A 21,098-nucleotide genomic window follows, 5' to 3' on the forward strand; every position below is an offset into this window, starting at 1 on the left:
TTCTACTTCTTGTCTCTATGAATTTGACTACTCTAACCACCTTAAATAAGTGAAATCAAGCAATATTTGTCTTTTTTGTGACTACCTTATTTCATTTACTATAATGTCTTCAAGGTTCATCCATGTTGTAGCATGTATCAGAATCTCCTTCCAATTTAAGGATGAATAATACTCCACTGAACACACATACTACATGTTGTTCATCTATTCACCTGTGGATGGGCACTTGAGCTGTTTCCACCTTTGGACTATTGTGAATAATGCTGCTATGAACACAGGTATACAAATATCTGTTTAAGTGCCCACTTTTACTTCTTTTAGGTATATATCCAGAAATGGAATTGCTGGATCATATGGTAATTCTATGTCAAATTTTTTGATGAACTGCCATACTGTTTTCCATAGCCGCTACATCATTTTACATTACCACTCACAATGCACAAGGGTTCCAATTTGCTCATATTCTCACCAATACTATTTTTTGTTTTCCTCATTCATCTTAAATTTAAAGCTACTATGAATTGGAATTACTATGAAAACAAAAGAAAAGCTGTATACTAATTCCTTTTGGATATAAAAAAAGAGAAAAACTTTAAGAAATCATGAGAATCAAATGAGGTAATATATATGAAAGCATTTTATAAGTTAAAAAAGCTTTACAAATATTAATTAAAATAATAAAAATCACAATAACACCTTCATTTCCAGACTGGATATTCACGTTCTTAGTGGGAACAGAAATTTGGTTTTTTATGTTATGATCAGAATTGTTCTTACTTGATCCTATATATACGATGAAACTTTTAAGTTTTTTCCATGGAAAGAAATTTTCCATGGAAAGAAATTTCATGGAAAAGGTAGCTACTTTAAACTACTAGTCTAAATTTTAACTTCTCAAAATTCAAAGAAAACACACTTCACCACTAAAATCTGGAAATGAAAACTCCGTAATACTCAGTATTTTAAAAATACAAGTGAATCACTAAAAAAAGAGTATATCATTAAGATGCATAAAAAGACAAAGTAATAAGTATATTCATGATTTATCATGTGTATTTTTTAAAAATCTCAATCTCTATTGGTTATAATAAAAACTCTAGCTTGGTAGGTACATTTTAGTAAGTATACTTATATAATTTGTGGCATCAAGATTATCAATAAAAATCTTAGTAAAAGCAAAATTTTTTGAAGTTTAACTTTAAGCTATTTACTAAGTCTAATTTCTTTAAAAATAGGTATTTTCAAAGGTGTTACTATGTTGGCCTCAACTAAAACTGAGCCAATCCTCGGCCAGTCCCCTCTGACTGAGGCCTCCCCTCTACCCTTTCCACCCAATTCCCCCTTCCCCATCCCTCTTCTCTGGCCAGGTCCCAGGTCCATTCTTAAACCTGCCCGTGGATCATTTAAAAAAGCCTTTGTTTATGGTGTAGCACCCAAGCAAAACATGCTCCACAAATCCAACTTGTATATTTGGCAGCTTAAACTTGACATTATTGTAAAACAAAAAACCAAAAAAACCCCAACAACAACAACAAGGCCAAAATTTAGAAAGGAAAGTAGAAAAAAGGTCTAACCACATACAGGTAAGTACTTTTTAGCATACCAGATGCTGTGTGCATATGTTATTTCTGACACCCTCTCCCATTTATGTGAACTAAATTAGGCTGTCAACTACAATCCCTGCTGCCCTCATCCTTTCCTTATACTCTTCTTTGTTTCAATCACACAACCCAGGCCTAAGAGGTCACAAGAATCTCTTCTCCTGGAAAGAGATCAATTCAAGGGAGTGCACATAACTCAGGCAGGGACAATGAGAATGCTTTCCTAGAAATGAGCTATGGATTATGGAAAAGAGGCTTTCTTTATATTCAGCTGGCAAAACTGCAATATTAAAGCCATAGAAAATATAAAGCACACAGTAATGGCTAATTCCTTGTTTTCAAGGAGGAAGCTCATCAGCAGTAGGAGAGAAGTGAATTATTACACCAAGGAGTAAAGGTGAAATGAGGTATTGGGTGAGAGAGAATGCCAGCCAGCCAGCACTGATAATGCTCAGCCCTTGATTCTGTCCTACTGAGACTTCTTGGTATGTGAATCAATAACTTCCCTTTTTTCTTAAGATAGTTTGAGTTAGTTTCTGTGATCCTTGAACATGAAATCAGTCCTAAAATACAAATATCATTAACTTGTTTTCATTAAAGAGATATTTATATTTAAAACCATTAAGACACTATAAATATTCTTTGGAAAAACATTTATGTAGATAGATAGTTTAAAGATATTTTTCATTAAAACACTTTTAGTAAAAATATTGCTGAGTATAAGGGTTGTGGAAAGAGGGTGCAGTAGTTATTCAAATCATTTTTCAATATCAACTACAGGACACATAAAGTTATAATGTCACATGATACCTGTCAATTAGTGTTGTTCTCAGAGCCTCATGCAATGGCAATAAGTGGTCTTTTTTTTTTTTAATTGAAGTATAGTCAGTTTACAATGTTGTGTCAATTTCTGATGTAGAGCATAATGCTTCAGTCATACATGAACATGCATATATTCATTTTCATATTCTTTTTCACCACAAGTTACTTCAAGATATTGGATATAGTTCTCTGTGCTATATAGTATGAAACTTGTTGTTTATCTATTTTATATATATTAGTTAGTATCTGTGGTCTTAAGGAAAGAGCAAAACACTAAACTCCTAAACTGAGACTGCACTGACTATATAAAGACATCTGGGGTAGTTAAAAAAAAAAAAGACAATTCTGACTTTGATATTATAGTAGCTAGTAAGAGTTATTTCAGCAGTACATTTACTCAAACTATACATCCTTTGGTCTTTTCTATTCTTAACACCCCACCAAGACAGGTACACCCTGTCCTCTGTTGTGGTAGGGAGATTCCTATAGCCAGAGAAACAATGTAATGCCTAATATTATAAAGAAAAAGAAAGTCAGTCATACTAGGTTAAGATGGATTTCCATTGTTTATCTTGGGGTTCTTTACTTCCCAGCAGATCCCCTCTCTTGCTTGCTAGACACTGGCAGACCATAACTGCTTTTTCACACCACCTCTTTGATATTTGTATTATCTCTTACCCTTGTGACCAAGGTCCTCAATAGTGGACCAATCAAAATTTTTGGACATTGTTTTTTCCTGTCCTATACTTTCCAGCCAGTCTGCCAGCCAGTGGTCGAGGGCTGGTAATTATGCTGAAAAGAATCCCAGTTCAGCAAAAACTAAAAAAATGGAACAAGTAAAAAATCTATTTTTGGAATTATCCAGTTGGGGAACTGAGATCAATTCTACCCTCAACCAGTCAAAACCCAATCTTTAATCCATTATGTTGTTTTGTAGCAGGAGACAGATAAAGATCATTGGCAGATAAAGAGTTCCCCTAGAGGGCGGGAAAATGTGCTGGACATGCCTTGAACATAATTAAATAAAGTTTTCTTGCTTTCCAGTATCCTTTTAGTTAACACTAATAAATCCTCTCTTGTCTCAGTGAAAAGTAGGCTGAGGTGGTTACTTTTATTTCTGGCAGCCATAATCATGGTCATTCCACAATCTGAGAGGAGGGTACAAATGTCTTTTGAATAGATATCTCTAGGACAAATGCCAACTCAGCTGGTTCTGTTTAAAGTCTGCAAAGTAACTTGCTTTCTTTAGGCAAATCAGTATGCTACAAACTGTACCCTTCCACTAATAGTAAGAGTATGACTAGTTAAATTTCAATTTCAGAAGTCTGTTCTTTACTACAAAGTTTAAAATGCAGACTTTTTAGTTTAGGAAAACAAAAAGTACAACTCAAAAGGATAATTACTCTGTGTATGTTAAATATGTCTTTGTTGAAAACACAATGGTATACAGGCAACTATGGGACTATAAACAAGTTGTGATCCAAAAGCCTGGTATATCCAATTGTTTAGAACTTGCTACATATTCCTCCATTTAAAAACTCATAAATCACAACTAACATTTATTGAACATTTAATGCTTCTCCAGAGCTGTGCTAAGTGCTCGTATCATTCCCTTACTTAGTTTGAACAACTCTATAAAGGGTGAACTCTTCTATTTCCCATTTACTGATGAGGAAACTGATGCACAAAGAGATTAGGTAATTAGTCCAGGATCATATAGCTAGAAAGTGGCAGGGTAAAATCTGGACCCTAGCAAGCAGACCATTTCTAAAGTCTGCCTTAACCAACCTGAATTTCATCTCTTGCTGGACAGGTCCAGAAGCTAGTCTATTTGTCTAAGAGTAGTAAAAGTAGTAATTATAAGGTAGTATTAGTAACCTTAGTTATGGAACATAAATGTAAGCATAGAATAGGATAGGGAGATACTTTTTTCTCCCCAGAAAATCCAGACAGTGATTGAAAGAATTTATAAGGCATGATTTACCTGTTCTATATTTCTGAACACAAAACTAACAGATTAACCTTAAAATTTTGCATTTTCTTTCCCCTTAAACTCTTTTGAGTATGATGGTGACAAAGGCACTCTTTCACGTATCTTTTTATTTTAGTGACTTTTTTTTTTTACTAAATTTTACAAGCTAAACAGAATTAATTCTTGGTTATATAAACATTGTTATTTTTAAAAATTTGGATTTTCAAAAATATTAAATAATCTCAGAAGTAGCAAACACTATTTATTTGATAATTATCAGGAATTTTCTTCAGTTTTATAGACTTTCTAAAATTCAGTGGCAGTCATTTTTCTAGGAAAATGGCCAGGCTCTCTTATCATGTAAACTGTTTGTTTAAAATTACATACTCTTAGCTTCCAAACTGTTATATACACAAGCCAATTGAATAACCATGTATTTTCTGCTCAGTATTTCTATACTAACTTCAGTTTTGCTCTTTGTTCAGTGCAAACAGATCTAGACTATTTCTTCTTACCGTTATATGAGTCTGTCTCACTACCTAAGGCTAATTTTAAAAAGTGTATGTTTATACTTTAAAAGAAAAAAGACCAATCTTTACTGAAATTTCTTGGCTGAGGCTTAATATGTACCTAAATAAAAGTACACTCTTTCCTTAGGCAGCACATTTTCTTCTCCATCATCTCAGACTTTTCTCTCAAAGTAAGGCTCTTTAACTTTTATGTAAACATGATTTCCCAAGGGCCAGAATTCCTCTTTAGCAAGGTGGTTGATTCCACTTATCATATCTGGCTAAATGTAGTTGGAGCTGGTTTTCTAGTGGTAGTGGTGACAGGTTATGGTGAGTCACCCCTACTCTAACCAACACCCCTTGTGACCGATGGCATGTACTTATGAGGTAATGGGTCAGAATTCAGGCTCCAGGCTGTGGTTGAGAAGCAGCTTTTTCTGTAAGACAACGTAACTGTTACTGGAATTCTACCCTAAAATTTGGCACTATCTTGCATCTGAATGTTTCTTAACATTTATAGACAATGGCGTGCCCTCAAACTTGCTAAGTGAGATACATCAAGGAAGTACTGGGAGTGCTGGGGGTTCTCCCTGTGGTAGTCATCATGTACTTCTTAAGGTGGTGATACCCAAATGGACTCTTGAAGAATATATAATTAGCCGAGCGAATAAGATTGGAGAAGAAAGTTCAATGAGGAGGGAAACAAACATTCAAAGACATGAAAAGAAAATAGGAAAATGAAACATTTGGAGAACGGCAAGCAGTTTTGTTGCAGCTGCAGGACATAGCGATGTATGGACAAGTGGCAAGAGATGAAGAAAGCTAGAGTCCTGAGCATGTATTTGCAATTCTAAGATGTTAGACTGTATGTTAAAGGCAGTGGAGAGCCACATAAAGATTTGTGTGTATGAACTGATCCACTAAGTTTCTAGTGACAGATTGAAAGAGAATAGGAAAACAAATCAAGAACTATTATAATAATTAGGTGAGAAATGATAAGGGCTTGAACTGAACAGCAATGGCATGGAGGTATTTGCTCAGATTTGAGAGATATTAAAAATGAGAAAATCACAGTGACTGACACGGTAAGGGAGGGGTAGGGAGAGGAACAGAATCAAGGGTGACTTTCAAGTTGCTAGTATAGGGTGGCTGGTTGAAGTAAAGGATTATGAAATAGGTTTAGGCTGGGCAGGGGATAAAATGAAACCAGTAGGGAGTAAAGGGATTGGATATCCAGCATATGCTGATGCTTATAAGGCTGCTAGTTTTCCATTTATTACATTTTCTCTGGAGAGAAAAATCATCAATTTTAAAGGTCATTTTAGCTCTCTGTTATTAAAGAAGGTCTACCATGTATTTCCAGAAGCAAAAAAGAGGTCATGGTCAAAGTTAAATATATTTACAACATATATTCCAAAGAGTACCAAAATGGATTGGACCCATATGTTCAATTCACATTAAAGTGTATGTCACAATCCATCTGCTTTTAAAGTGTGTCAGAAACAATTTCCAGAACAAATGCCAAATATCCTGGAGATGCTTTAGTTCAAATTACCAATCCATACCATTGTATTTGAACTCTTTGCTACCGGATATACCAAATGGAAGTAGATGCTGGAACTCTGTTCTTGCAGACTTTTAAAAAATTCTTAAATTTCGTATTTTGAAAGATAAAATATGAGAAAAAATTGCATATATGAGAAAAAAATGCATAATTTTCTTGAAGGGCTGAGAGCCAAGAAAAATTCCAAAGCATACTGCTAGTACAGTATGAATGCCTGGATAGCTAACACAGCTAAATATACTGGGGTGAACTAAAACCCCAAACGGGAAAGACCCTTTCCAAGTGTCTAGATACTTGCAAAATAAACTAATTCTGAATAATCCATTAAGATATATTTTATCCAGGATGGGCCATGTAGCCAGGTTTGCCTAGACAGAATAAATTACTGTCAAACTTCTGAGCCACAAAATTTCAGCATTTCGCAAAAATTTTTTATAAAACTCACACAAAACCGTATCTAGTTTCATAATAAACATTAAAGTGGATCTAGAGTTAACCTATGTATTTCCCCATCTGGTTCAACTTAGATCATGGTAGAGTAAATTTCCTATACACTTAAAGGAAGGAAGGTGGGAGAGAGGCAGGGAAGGAGGGAGGAAAGGAAGGAAGGAAGGAAAAAAGGAGCATGAAAATAAAAACAACAGTGCTTCTTTGGACACTACTGCTGAGGAACAAAACGGTCATCAAATTCCATCTATTTTGGATATATAGATTCATCACTAATTTATTGAAACTACTCCTAAAATGTTTTAAGGCTGGTTTTAGTAGCATAGTATGGATTTTTAATTTTTGAAAAATAGCAGACACTATTTATGACGGTTGTTTCCTCAATCATAAAACTCTGCATAGGAAAAACATATAGAGCTTGAAATATTTTTATTATGACTAATAAATTCAACTTCTTGGCAGTATTATCATTATACTAGAAAAATTACTTACTCAAGAAGATCTGGGTCTAGTCCTTCTGATATCATTTTGTTTCTTATTGCCATCACCGGAACACCCTAGGCAAAGAACACAAGATGATAATTCAATTATTAAAAATATCTCCCTCATAAAAACAAAGAGACCAATGGAACAGAACTGAGAGTCCAGAAATAAACCCAAGCAACTAGTATTTGACAAAGGAGCCAAGAATACTTAATGGAGAAAACAGTCTCTTCAATAAATGGTGCTGGGAAAATTAGACAGTCATATGTAAAAGAATAAAGCTTATCTTATACCACTCATAAAAATTAACTTGAAATGGATTAAGGACTTAAACGTAAGACCTGGAACTATGAAACTCCTAAAAGAAAACACAGAAAGCAAACTCCTGGACATAGGTCTGGTAATGATTTTATGGAAATCATACCTAAAGCACAAGCAATAAAATAAAAAATAAACAGGTGAGACAAAATAAAAAATAAACAGGTGAGACTACATCAAACTAAAAGCTGTACAGCAAAAGAAATCATCAACAAAGTGAAAAGAAAATCTATAAAATGGGAAAAAATATTTGCAAATCATACTGATAAGAGGTTAATATCTAAAATATAGAAAGAACTCATACAACTCAAGAGTAAAATACCCCAAATAATCTGATTAAAAGATGGGCTAAGAACCTGAATAGACATTTTTCCAAAGAAGATATACAGATGGCCAACAGGTACATGAAAAGATGCTCAGCATCACTAGTCATTAGGGAATGCAAAATAAAACCACAATGAGATGTCACCTCGATCCTGTTACAATAGCCATGATGAAAAAGACAAGAGATAAAAAAGTCAGTGTGGATGTGGAGAAAAGGAAACCTTTGTGCACCGTTTGTGAGACTGTAAATTGGTGCAGCCACTGTGGAAAACAGTATGGAGTTTCCTCAAAAAATTAAAACTAGAAATACCATATGATCCAGCAATTCCACTTCTGGGAATATATCCAAATAACCCCAAAACACTAACTCCCCATGTTCATAGCAGCATTATTTACAATAACTAAGACATGAAAACAACCTAAGTGCCCACTGATGGATGAACGAATGAAGTATAGTGTACATATACACAATGGAATATTATTCAGCCATTAAAAAACAGGGAAGTCCTAGCATTTGAGACAACATGGGTGGATCTTGAAGGCATTATGCTAGGTAAAATAAGACAGACAAAGAAAGACAAATACTGTATGATCTCACTTATATGTGGAATCTAAAAACAAAAAAAAAAACCAAATTCATAAAAAAAGAGCTCAGACTTATGGTTACTAGAGGTAGAAAGTAGGGGAAGGAGGAATTAGAGGAAGATTGTCAAAAGGTCCAAACTTGCAGTTATAAGATAAATATGTACTAGGGATGTAATGTACAACATGATGACTACAGTTAACACTGCTGTATGATATATGGAAAAGTTAAGAGAATAGATCCTAAGAGTTCTCATTACAAGGTAATTTTTTTTTCTTTTCTTTTTACTGTATCTATATGAGATGACGGATGTTAACTAAACCTATTGTAATAATTTCACAACATACGTAAATCAAACTCTTAAGCTGTACACCTTAAAATTTATACAGTGATGTATGTCAATTATTTCTTAAACTGGAGAAAAATTTTAAAAATAGAAGCTGGAAAAAAGCCTCCTTTTAGATGTCTCATTATTTAAAATAGCTCTTATTTTGCTTTTATATTAGTATTTGCATAGTACCTGAAAAATCTATTAGGGTATATATTTTAACTGATTTAATGGAATCACTGCTGTCCAAAATTACATAGGGCCAAATTAAATCATCTGTGTTTATCCATTACTAATTCTGCAGGAAAGAAGCCAGATATCATATTCTCACTCTTCCTATATCACCGGAAGAAAGAAAACATTGATAAGTCAAATGATTAGGGCCTTGGCTGGGACAGTACCATAGATACTTAACAATATGAATAAATGTCTTTTCAAATAAAGATTTCAGAGCTTTCTACTCTAAAGTATAGCTATGTTAATGTTCTTTTCATAAGCAAGTGGTCCAATTTCATTTGGATACATTATGCCCAAAGGTCAAATAGAATTCAAGAACTCTTTTGGGATTATATTATACATCTTCTCTATACCAATACAAATACCGTGTAATAATTCTAGAAGCGTGTAAGTCAGAAAAACATTGAGAACATGTGAATTTCAAAGTTCAAGGTAAGAATATCAAAACAGTAAGAGGAGGATATGTCAGCAATAAGTACAAATTTACTTGAAAAGAGGACTGATTTGATGTGTAAACAAAACATTTATTGAAAGCTCACTTATGAAGCTCTAAGGGGAGAAGATACAATCAAGTCTCTTGTCAACTCTTTCTCTTCACATCACCCCCAAAGATGAAGAAAAACTAATCCCATGTGCTAGATTTGAGGACCTTGATTACACCGCCTTCAAAAGTAAGTGAGGTCTCAGTGCTTTAAAAGGTACACATGGTTGGTACCCTCTCCCTTATAGCTCTTCATTCCATGTGGTGAAAAGGGGTAAGCTGAGCCAGTGTTTACATGGGAAAAAGCTCAGTCACCTCTCTATGATGTTGCATACTCTTCTCTTTCGCCTTCCCATGTTACTAGCCAGTTGTGACATTCAATTTTGAACTTAAGATATGGAAGAGGCCCCTTGGGAGCTCTCCTTCAAAATGTTGATTTTCTCTTACATTTCACCTGATAAATATGTACTGAGCATATGTAAAAATATGAGAGTCAAATGGATTATAAATTTAATATTCAGTCTTAAAAATTAATTACCATGTATCTCTTACAGAAATGTTATAGATCTTCCCAAATTAAGTTCAGATTATTATTAACTATAATCTTCATTTCTAAATCAGAAAATGTATCAAAAATTTAATCCTTACTTAAAAAAAAGTCCAGAAAAAACAGTTGTAGAAAGAGTCGTAAGATGCCTTCAACAATCATAATCTCTTATTTTGGCTATAGAGGAGAACAAGTCCAAGTTCTCTACAGCTTGCTAGGTTAAAGAAGGCTGGGAAGGCAAAAGCTTTCTTTCAAATTCGCAGGTTACCAGGAAGACTCTCCTGAAAGAGGCAAGGCTGTCATTAACAGGCCTATTTATACATGCATCTTCATAACCGTTATGCTTTATATTATAAATTAGTAAAATATAACCTATTAAGACTCCAATAACAATAAACACTTAAATGCATCCCAAATACTAGACTGATGAAAGTAAATTGCACCATCACAGAATTCTCCTCAAAACCATACTCTTGAAAGTAATACTGTTTCATGGGACAATCATTAAGGTATTCTGGAAAGTGAACTATAGTAAGTTAGGAAGATAAAGAAGGTGGAAGAAAAAACTCTGGACCTTTTGGTAGTTCATGCAGTTTAAGGATAAATGAAAGATGGGGGAAAAAGCAGTTACTTGCTTAGGAGTATCCAATGTGAACAGATTCTTACATCTGGAAAAAAGTAAGCACAAGATTAAAACTTGCACCACTTGAAAATTATCTGGAAGTAAGACTTGAGATAAAGATTTTAAAATAAGATATACTTAATAATTGCTTTGTAATAAAAATATTTAATTTTAATAGTAGAAGAGGAAGCTGACTATTTGAACTACAAGGCTGGAAATTTTTACTTGATAATCATTAAGTGCCACTCAACTGTTCAGAATAACAAGGAAAGTTAGGAGTTTGAAACATTTCATTAAAAAAAAAAAACACTGAAGTACTATGGAGAAATGGGAAAAAGAGCAAAGTTAAGGTCATACTTCTTTAAAAAGACCTCTCAGTTTTTATTAACTATGGTTTGATGGTATAAGGTCTTTCTACAAACTCAACTATGTGATTTATTTATTATAGTCTAGCATAATCCACAGGATATCATTGGAAAGGTTATATAAATAAGTCATAAAGCCGAGAAAACAGAAGGGAGAAGAAATGAGGATTAAAAAAATGCTTCCTAAAATACAGCAAAGTGAGTATGTATGGGGTTGGAACAAGAGAAAGCAGTGTGCGGGAAAGGAGAACTGAAGAACAGGGAAGTTAGTGAAATTAGACAAGCTTCTTATTTTAATATTAGTTTCATGGAATTGGTTATGGTATAATAATGGAAACCTGAATCTATAAGCTCCATATTTTATTCTTAGTTTCCCGAAGCTGGTTACATCACAAAAATACAGATATTACCAAAATTTGGTGAGTCTTTACTCATTGCTGTATATGAATACAGATAAAGGAAAATACATATAATTTATATCTTACCCTATTAAAGACTTCACTATTATCATCACCTTATTACAAATCTCATAAAGCTTGATACAAAAATAATTTGGCCTGCATTCCAAAGGATATATTCGAAAGGGATTTGCTATGTTTCCAGTGATGATGCTTAGAAAATTTGTTGTTTTGCTGTATTCTTCCTTAGAGGTTAAGGAACAGTCTGGTTTGCTGAAAATCAAAAAGAAGTGTCTAATTTCTGATCTCCAAGAAACAAAGCTACTGGTGGTCTAAGGAGGACATAAGAGATCTCAAAATTAAGTTTACTGAACTGTGGGATTATTTTTGGCACATGTTAATGGCACTTTGTCCAACATAAGTAATGAAGAAGAGAGCAGGCAGCCATAAGTCTCATGTTCCAAAAAATCATGTCTGTATTTGCGTCACTGGAGAAAGTGTGTAGAGAAGCCAAACTAATGAAATTATGATGACAACACTAATAAGTTAAATACTAGTTTCTTATATCACAAAAACCGTTGGAGGCTTATAGGTCTGCCATATTTAAATTATCTGTTACTGTGTTAATGAAATCAAGATAAAATTCCTTCATAAATCATGCTAAAATTCTAAAGTTTTAGATTAGAAAGAGGGAAAACCCTCTTACTCAATCTAATAGAAATAAATTACTTTCCTTTATAGAAATAATAAAAATGCCTCTTATATTTTTAAATTTTTCTCTCCTTTTATGAGCTTGAATCACAATTCAGTTATGAAAATCGGAAAATATTAAGGATTTTTCCCTACCTAGATTAACAATAAAGAAAAGCTCTATTGAGCTGATAGGTGGATAGTAACTTTTTTTATTTAAAAGAAGAGGGAATGAGTAGGAGTTGAGAAAATGCTATGAGTTGTAAAAAAGCAGCCAGTACTCCAGTCAGGCTCTGTTTACTTAAATTTTAACTTAGGTGAAATAAACTCACTTATTTCTTTGCCTTCTGATTTTTGACAGCACTATTTTTAAAATTCCTACAGTGCATTTTATGAAATATATTAGTAGGGTGTTATATCTTGAACAAAATTTTGAGGTGAAATAGTCTATATAATAGATAATAAATGTTTACTGAACAAATTATAACACAAAAACAATCACATGTTCAATGATCTCTTTCTGAAAGCTTCCATGAAAGGATACAAAATTAATTTAAATCTCTTAATCACTATAAAATGAACATGACTATTTTTTTTTAAAAGGGAAGCTTTATTTCTCATGACTTGTACAGATTTAGAAAACACCAGACTCTGACATTAACTCTGACACTGTTGCCACCAAGGGTCACCAAGGGTCGTTAATTTGAATCTAAATAAAAAGAATCTAAAATCAAAAAGAAGCTCACAGATCCTATGGAGCTAACAGTAAGTTATTCCTTTTTCAACGATTATCTTAAGAGATCCTTATCCCAGTGAGAAAGTATTTCTCACTCGACTGCCCATCAGATATCTTTAAAGATGTAGGAACAAATCACATGGTAAAATGGACAAAAATAACACCAGCCATGACCAGGGCCCAGGCAGTTACTATTACTTTATTCATAAAATAAATACATGTTAGCTGTTCCATTTGTGTCTTTAAAAATGGGAACTAAAGTTAACCTAAATGACTATCAAGAAAAACCCTTAGAGAAATTATTTCAAAAAGTGAGGAATCTATTGCTATGAGACAACACAAAATATAGCTGAATCAACCTTCCCATGTGGTTTATTTTTTCCCTGGAAATTCTTGTAACATAATAAATATTAGGTGTAATGTCCAAAAAAGTGTATGGTGTTTTCTTTGTAGCACCTCAAGCATTTCTTGATTTTACAGTAATTTGGTGCTGTGGCAGATCCATTTTATTCCCTTCATTATAATGCAAAAATAATATCTAAAATTTAAAGTCTTGTTTTGATAGGTTAATTAATGCTAGAACTTCACTATAAATACATCAGCTACATGATAGCCCTGCTATACCTCATTTCATTCAAATGACATTTGTTCTCTGAAATATGCATTAATTAGAATATTCCAAATTTAATTATACTTCTATTTTCTAGGAAAACTTTAAAAGAATTTCTATAGCAAATCATTTTGGAATTTGCTACTTAAATTAAAAGTATAATAAATTTAGATGGACTCCTGTTCAGTTTTTGAAAACATATTACATATGTGTCTATTAAAGAGGATTTAAAGAAATATCTGCAAATATGGTAATAAAACTTATAAAGAATAGAATTCTCAGTAATTATAAAGATGATACTACTGATTGAAACCACAGAAAATTCACTTTTGAAGTTATTTCCCAATAGCAGTAATGTGTTTAAACCGATGTGTTATGAGTCTTTCATTCAGTGCCCTTAGGGATCCATAGGAACCCATTCAAAGAGAGATAACCAGGATCAGACATTCCATGTGGCCAGAGAACCACAATGAAGGGCACTGAATCTGGTATCAATGGGTTATCAGTACGTGGTCTAACCAATTTCCTGAATAAAAGTCACTTGTGAATTTGGGTTAGGAAAAGAACAAGAAAAGTTAGGATGCTGTCTTATATTATGAAAAGCTTTGGTAAGATATACTTTACATCTGGAGATTAAAAAAAACTGCACTATTAAGATAAATACAAAAGATGTAAATATCTTAAGATAGAAGAACAGATCATTTTCATTCATTTTTCCCAATAAAATTCATGATTTTGAAATCTACTTTATTTCCTCTTAAAACATACAGTTTTCTGGACTTTTGAATGATGGCCATTCTGACTGGTATGAGGTGATACCTAATCATAGTTTTTATTTGCATTTCTCTGATAATTAGTGATATTGAGCATTTTTTCATATGCCTATTGATCATTTGTATTTCTTCCTTGGAGAATTGCTTGTTTAGGTCTTCTGCTCTTTTTTGGACTGGGTTGTTTTTTCTTATTATATTGTATGAGCTGCTTATACATTCTGGAGATCAAGCCTTTTGTCGGTTTCATCATTTGCAAAAATTTTCTCCCATTCCATAGGTTGTCGTTTTGTTTTACTGATGGTTGGGTGTAGAAGCTTATAAGTTTAATTAGGTCCCATTTGTTCATTCTTGCTTTTGTTTCTATTGCTTGGGTAGACTGCACTAGGAGAACATTTTTGAGAAATGCTGGAGAGGCTGTGGAGTAAAGGGAACCCTCCTACACTGCTGGTGGGAATGCAGTTTGGTGCAGCCACTGCGGAAAACAGTATGGAGATTCCTCAAAAGACTAGAAATAGACTTACCATATGACCCAGGAATCCTGCTCCTGGGCATATATCCAGAAGGAACCCTACTTCAAAAAGACATCTGCACCCCAATGTTCATAGCAGCACTATTTACAATAGCCAAGGCATGGAAACAGCCTAAATGTTCATCGACAGATGACTGGATAAAGAAGAAGTGGTATATTTATACAATGGAATACTATTCAGCCATAAAAACCGACAACATAACGCCATTTGCAGCAACATGGATGCTCCTGGAGAATGTCATTCTAAGTGAAGTAAGCCAGAAAGAGAAAGCAAAATACCATATGAGATCGCTCATATGTGGAATCTAAAAAACAAAAACAAAAACAAAAAAAACAAAGCATAAATACAAAACAGAAATAGACTCATAGACATAGAATACAAACTTGTGGTTGCCAAGGGGGCAGGGGGTGGGAAGGGAGAGATGGGATTTCAGAATTGTAGAATAGATAAACAAGATTATACTGTATAGCACAGGGAAATAAACACAAGATCTTATGGTAGCTCACAGAAAAAAAAATGTGACAATGAATATATATATGTTCATGTATAGCTGAAAAATTGTGCTCTATACTGGAATTTGACATAACATTGTAAAATGATTATAAATCAATAAAAAATGTTAAAAAAAAAAAAAGATGTGGTATATTTATACAATGGAATACTATCCAGCCATAAAAAACAACATAATGCCATTTGCAGCAACATGGATGCCCCTCGAGAATGTCATTCTAAGTGAAGTAAGCCAGAAAGAGATAGAAAAATACCACGAGGTCACCCATATGTGGAATCTAAAAAAAAAAAACAAAAAACCCCCCCAAAAAAACCCATAAATACAAAACAGAAACAGACTCATAGATACAGAATACAAACATCTGGTTGCCAAGGGGGCGGGGGGTGGGAAGGGACAGACTGGGAATTCGAAATCTGTAGATACTGACAGGCATATATAGAATAGATAAGATTATACAGTATAGCACAGGGGAACGTATACAAGATCTTGTGGCAGCTCACGGTGAAAAAGTATGAGACAATGAATATATGTATGTTCATGTATAACTGAAAAATTGTGTTCTACACTGGAAATTGACACAACATTGTAAACTGACTATAATTTAATAAAATAAAATAAAATAAATAGTTACGGTTAAATAACTAATTCCTATAAACAAAGTATTCAAATCAATACTTTCATGGCAATTGAATCCCACACAATGATAGCTATAATAAAAAAATATGCAAGTATTAAAATATTTAGAGCTGTATGATAATGGCAAAAGTGGTATTAGGGAAGAATATATGAATAATAGATAAGAATCAAGGAAAGTGCTGCACCCCAATGCTCATAGCAGCACAATTTACAATAGCCAAGACATGGAAACAGCCTAAATGTCCATCAACAGATGACTGGATAAAGAAGAAGTGGTATATTTATACAATGGAATACTATTCAGCCATAAAAACTGACAACATAATGCCATTTGCAGCAACATGAATGTTCCTGGAGAATGTCATTCCAAGTGAAGTAAGCCAGAAAGAGAAAGAAAAATACCATATGAGATTGCTCATATGTGGAATCTAAAAACAAACAAATAAAAACAAACAAAGCATAAATACAAAACAGAAATAGACTCATAGCCATAGAATACAAACTTGTGGTTGCCAAGGGGGCGGGGGGTGGGAAGGTATAGACTGGGATTTCAAAATTGTAGAATAGATAAACAAGATTATACTGTTATAGCACAGGGAAATATATACAAGATCTTATGGTAGCTCACAGAGAAAAAAATGTGACAATGAATATATATATGTTCATGTATACTGAAAAATTGTGCTCTACACTGGAATTTGACATAACATTGTAAAATGATTATAGATCAATAAAAAATGTTAAAAAATATTACCAAATGGATAATGACAATCATATAACTTGTAGTTTCTGCCCACTATATGTTTTCCCCTCAAGAGTTCTAAGGAAAACAAATCAGGAAAACAAATACATCAGGAAAAGCTAGAAATTTAAAACCTGAATTTAGCAATATTACTGTTTACTGCTCTCTAACACAAATATATAAGAAAAATAAAATAGCAAGGAATAAACATAAGGGCAAGCACATTATTTAAAAACAATACTTATCAATCTTAAATGTGTGCATAGAATTACTGGTTCTGTGCTCCCTAACAATTGACTTCAAGGCAACTTGGGAAGGATTCAAAAGTCAGCCAAAATATTAAGAAATCATAATCTGGAAAACTGACATAATAATTCTTTACACGTGGCTTCCTTAGAGGTTATTCATTGACTTTAGAAGAGAATAAGTAATTGGTAGTTTTTTTCTTCTTGTTTTGCAAAGATACAACAAGAAAGTTACCTATTTCTAGGTTTTCCAGAAAACCTATGGCAAAGCACAGGCTGTTACCTCAGGGGCTCCCAGTTGGCAGCCATTATGGCTTTCTGCCTTAGGGGAAATATCTATCCAATCCTTGCATTTGATTCAAGATAGAATGGAGAGGAAGAAGGATAACTGTGGTCACTTGAGTTCCATTTTCCCAACTCAAAGTTACTACCCATGTAGTCTACTATTGCGCTAAGCTTTGTTTCTTTTAGTTGTAGTGAAATGGAATTGACTGATCATTTAGTTGATGGAAAGGATAAAATATTTTCCCTTTTCAACTTTCAAAGTTGGTTACATTATGCAATTAATTAAACAGACAAATATGTTCACCTGTATCTTCCTTTATCTACATTCATATGTATGGTAAATCAATCACAGTAATGCAGCTTTTATCTTCGATGAACAGTGTGATGCTGAAAAACCAGAGAAAATTGTCTGCCTCTAAACCTTCATGTAGTCAAAAAATACTGACCTTGATACTGATTAATAAACTTAAATGATTATAAAGGAAACAGAACACAAACTATAATACCTACAGAGTTAAAAAAATTAAAAAATGAAATAGAATATAGTCATTAAGCTAAATCTGTACCAGTGTTTTCCACAACTTTGACTATATATAAACTAGCAGCTCCTCCTTTTGACTACATTGCCAATCAGTGAAGAGGAACCTAACCTGGAATTCTCTAGACCATGGAAAGTCACACGAGGGTCACATCCCAAATAAGGTTTTAAAGCCTAATTACTCTTACAAAAGCTACACCTTATCTAAAGAGCACTCTATTTCATGCTTGATTAGTTTCCCCAGATCCAAGGTGTGTAATTTCTTGATGGACACCCTTAATAATCAGTTGGAGATTCTTCACCTTAGGTAATGGAAGTCATATTTCCCCAGGCCAACATCTACTGCTGGCAACAGATGCATCAGAACCACCAGAACCAAGATTATTCAATTCACATTTTAAGCCAGCCAAAGAAAACAGAGCTTTAAAAAAGTCTGTGTTTGAAGAGACTGTTTTGGCAAACATGATTTCAAAAAATACAAGTCATTAGCATCTTAATGTGGAAGTCGGACTTTCCCAATGCACGATTTATTACTGGCAAAGGATTTACCAAGCTCTGCCAGTAAAAATGGGAGAATTGTTGGAAAAGTGATCTATGCACAGAATTCCAGTTAAGTTATAAAAGCAGTATGTAATTTAGTAAAGATTTGTGCTACACAATTATGACAACAAACGTTATATCAGAATCAATTATCTGCCACATTTGGAACACAACAGAATTATTCATTGAAAAAACCGTATGAAAAACTAGCTTAAAAAAAAAAATCGGAAGATGCCAGCAGGTGTTTCAGAAACATTCATCAATAATGAGATCCAAATTTAAGGATCAATAAATAGATCATAAATCTAGAGAGAACTTTAGATCTCATTTTATGTATGAGGGAACTGAGACCTTGATAGGTGATATGACCTGAATATGGTCACACAGAATTCCCTGACAAAGCTAAGAAACTATACCATGTTGCATCCCAGAAATAGAGAGTAAAGATCTGGGTGTACTCAGAGGCATTCAAATTGTCTAATAGAGAAATAACTACTTCCTGGAACTGTAATCATTCTTGTATCTCACAGAAGGTAGTTACTCAGGAGTGACAGAAAAAGGTATGAAGACCAAAAAGCAAGGTATGTTTATTTCTCTGTGCACTGGTATTTGTGACACTTGAAAGATTTTGTTGGCTTCTGTTTAAAGGAGTTTATATTAATTAAGCAGTTTAAATTACCTAGGCTCTAATACAGATCTACAGGTATGTGACAAGTGAAGCAAGGCAAATATAAAAGCAGTATATTTCAGGAAATATCTAGGACACAGGAAGACGAAGTTTTCATGGCAGCTTAGGAAGAAAGCCAAAAGATTTAGTTCACCTGACATCCAGAAAGCCTGAAATTTAATTAAAAAAAAAAAAAGTCTATTTCTGTAACTTGTAGGACTTTCTGTGTCTTCGCATCTGAAGTGACTGATCACTACATGGACGGTCAGCAAATTCAAGCTTTTATACAAGTGGAGAAGCAGAAAGGGCTTGAGAAACATTTGTCTACTCTTTGTCTTATTAGAGAGAATGAAATGATTCTAACAATAATTCAGGAAGGGGAAGGAGCAAGAGAAAAGATTTCAAGAGGGTTGAGGGCCTAGTAAGTATTAAGATGCTGAGTGGAAGAATATCACACTTTGGAAAAAGGTAAGAAACTCAGCACACGTGGAATTACGCATATAAGACTCTGCTTATGGAGCAGCAATTCATATTTTTAAATGACAAAAATGTAAAGGCAATTTAAAATAAAAGAAATCCTACTGCTGTCCTTAGCAAGGGAGAGAACTTGTGGTACTGTTAATTCCTTTCTGAGGGTATAGAAATAGTTATTTTGGGGACCTTAGAGTAGATTTTTATACTGTTGGTATACAGTGATTTTTTTTTCAGAAAGACAGTTGTTTTGGAGCCCATGTTATCTTTCCTTTTGTTAATACAAACAATTCTCTAAATTCCAGAATGTAGGTTTCTAAAATTCATCTTTGATAACACGTAGTAATGTGTATGGTAGAAGATAAACTACTTGAGATCATACCAATAGACAAAGTAGAACTCATCTGATGAACTATGCTGATATGGTCTTTCTCTACATTAATAACTAAAACTACATTTTTACTAGTGGGTAAGCAAGAGAAACCCATCACCATCTGGGGCTGAGAAAAATCGGTCATTTTAATGCACAATCTTGTTGGGAAAGTGAAGCACTTTCTAGTATTGATAAGACAATTTCTAATGACGCTACTCCGTCATTAGAATTACCCGATAGAATTCTTTATATCAAATATGTTCTTCTTTCTACGTATATCTCTCTGAACCCTCAGTCACACTCAAGGAACTGAATCACCCTGGCAGAATAAACAACTGCTTAGAAGACTAGCACAGAAAATATGAAGGCAATTTACTATCCTCGAGAACAGAGATATAAAGCTATCTAGATTCTTCCCATGTCAATGACAAAACCTGAAGGGTTCAATGATACAGATTGTAATGGTCTCTAATGACTCTTCTCTACTTCTGTGAGGCATTTTCTAAAGCAAGAAGGAACTGTCATTTGTTCTTTAGTTACAGTTTTATAAAAATACAGATATCGGAGACACAACTAGCTATGTAGATGCTGCTGTATCAATATTTCACATGATGACTCATGACACTAGAATGACTTAGGACTCCTGAGAAAGTGTTAAGTAGTTAAGAAGAACCAAAAGATTACGCTTAGCAAGACCAATAGGTATGATCAAGGGCCTTTAAACTGAAATCAAAAGATAAAAAACTTCCTCAATTAAAACTGCAAGACTATAAGAATAATATCATAGGGGAGAAAAACAGAGGGGAAGAACTATCAGGTAATTATTAAGAGAAGAAATAAAAACAAACAGACTATAAATCCAATAGCCTACAAAAAGTGTGTGTGCATTTATACAGAGCAAACCTGAAATTTTAAATTAAGTAAATCTCAGTGGTTGTTTATATTTAGTGGGAAGGAATTCATTAATGGGAACTGGCATTTGAAAGGAATGTCTTACAATGGAAGGCAGAAGATAACTTTGAACCAATACATATACAGATACATGGAAATTCTTGCACGTGGGATACAGGAACCCCTAAGTGAGGCTAAAAGAAGGTAACAGTTGTATTATCAGAAGGAACATATGTTTTGGCCACCTGACCAGATGCTA

General features: G+C 33.7%; 2 protein-coding genes across 7 annotated transcripts in view; one reads left to right on the top strand and one right to left on the bottom strand.

Moving 5' to 3' along the window:
• The window catches only part of DRAM1 (DNA damage regulated autophagy modulator 1), a 123,284-nt gene that overhangs the window by 93,937 nt on the left and 8,249 nt on the right, over window positions 1-21,098 (top strand). For 2 of the 3 annotated variants that reach the window (XM_064491652.1, XM_064491653.1), the window contains one exon: window positions 14,786-15,765. The exons of the other annotated variant lie outside the window; for it this stretch is intronic. Coding sequence is in view for 1 of the 2 variants with exons in the window: in XM_064491653.1 (XP_064347723.1) it covers window positions 14,786-14,809 (24 nt within the window). In the remaining variant the exon portion in view is untranslated. Of the gene's footprint in view, window positions 1-14,785; window positions 15,766-21,098 lie in introns of those variants that run through there. 3 annotated transcript variants of the gene reach the window in all.
• WASHC3 (WASH complex subunit 3) overlaps window positions 1-21,098 on the bottom strand; it is a 44,013-nt gene that overhangs the window by 3,706 nt on the left and 19,209 nt on the right. For all 4 annotated transcript variants that reach the window (XM_031462927.2, XM_031462925.2, XM_031462924.2 and 1 more), the window contains one exon: window positions 7,408-7,472. In XM_031462927.2, coding sequence (XP_031318787.1) covers window positions 7,408-7,472 — 65 coding nt within the window. The remainder of the gene's footprint in view (window positions 1-7,407; window positions 7,473-21,098) is intronic.

Source organism: Camelus dromedarius, chromosome 11 (assembly GCF_036321535.1).
Source record: "Camelus dromedarius isolate mCamDro1 chromosome 11, mCamDro1.pat, whole genome shotgun sequence".
Lineage (NCBI taxonomy): Eukaryota > Metazoa > Chordata > Mammalia > Artiodactyla > Camelidae > Camelus > Camelus dromedarius.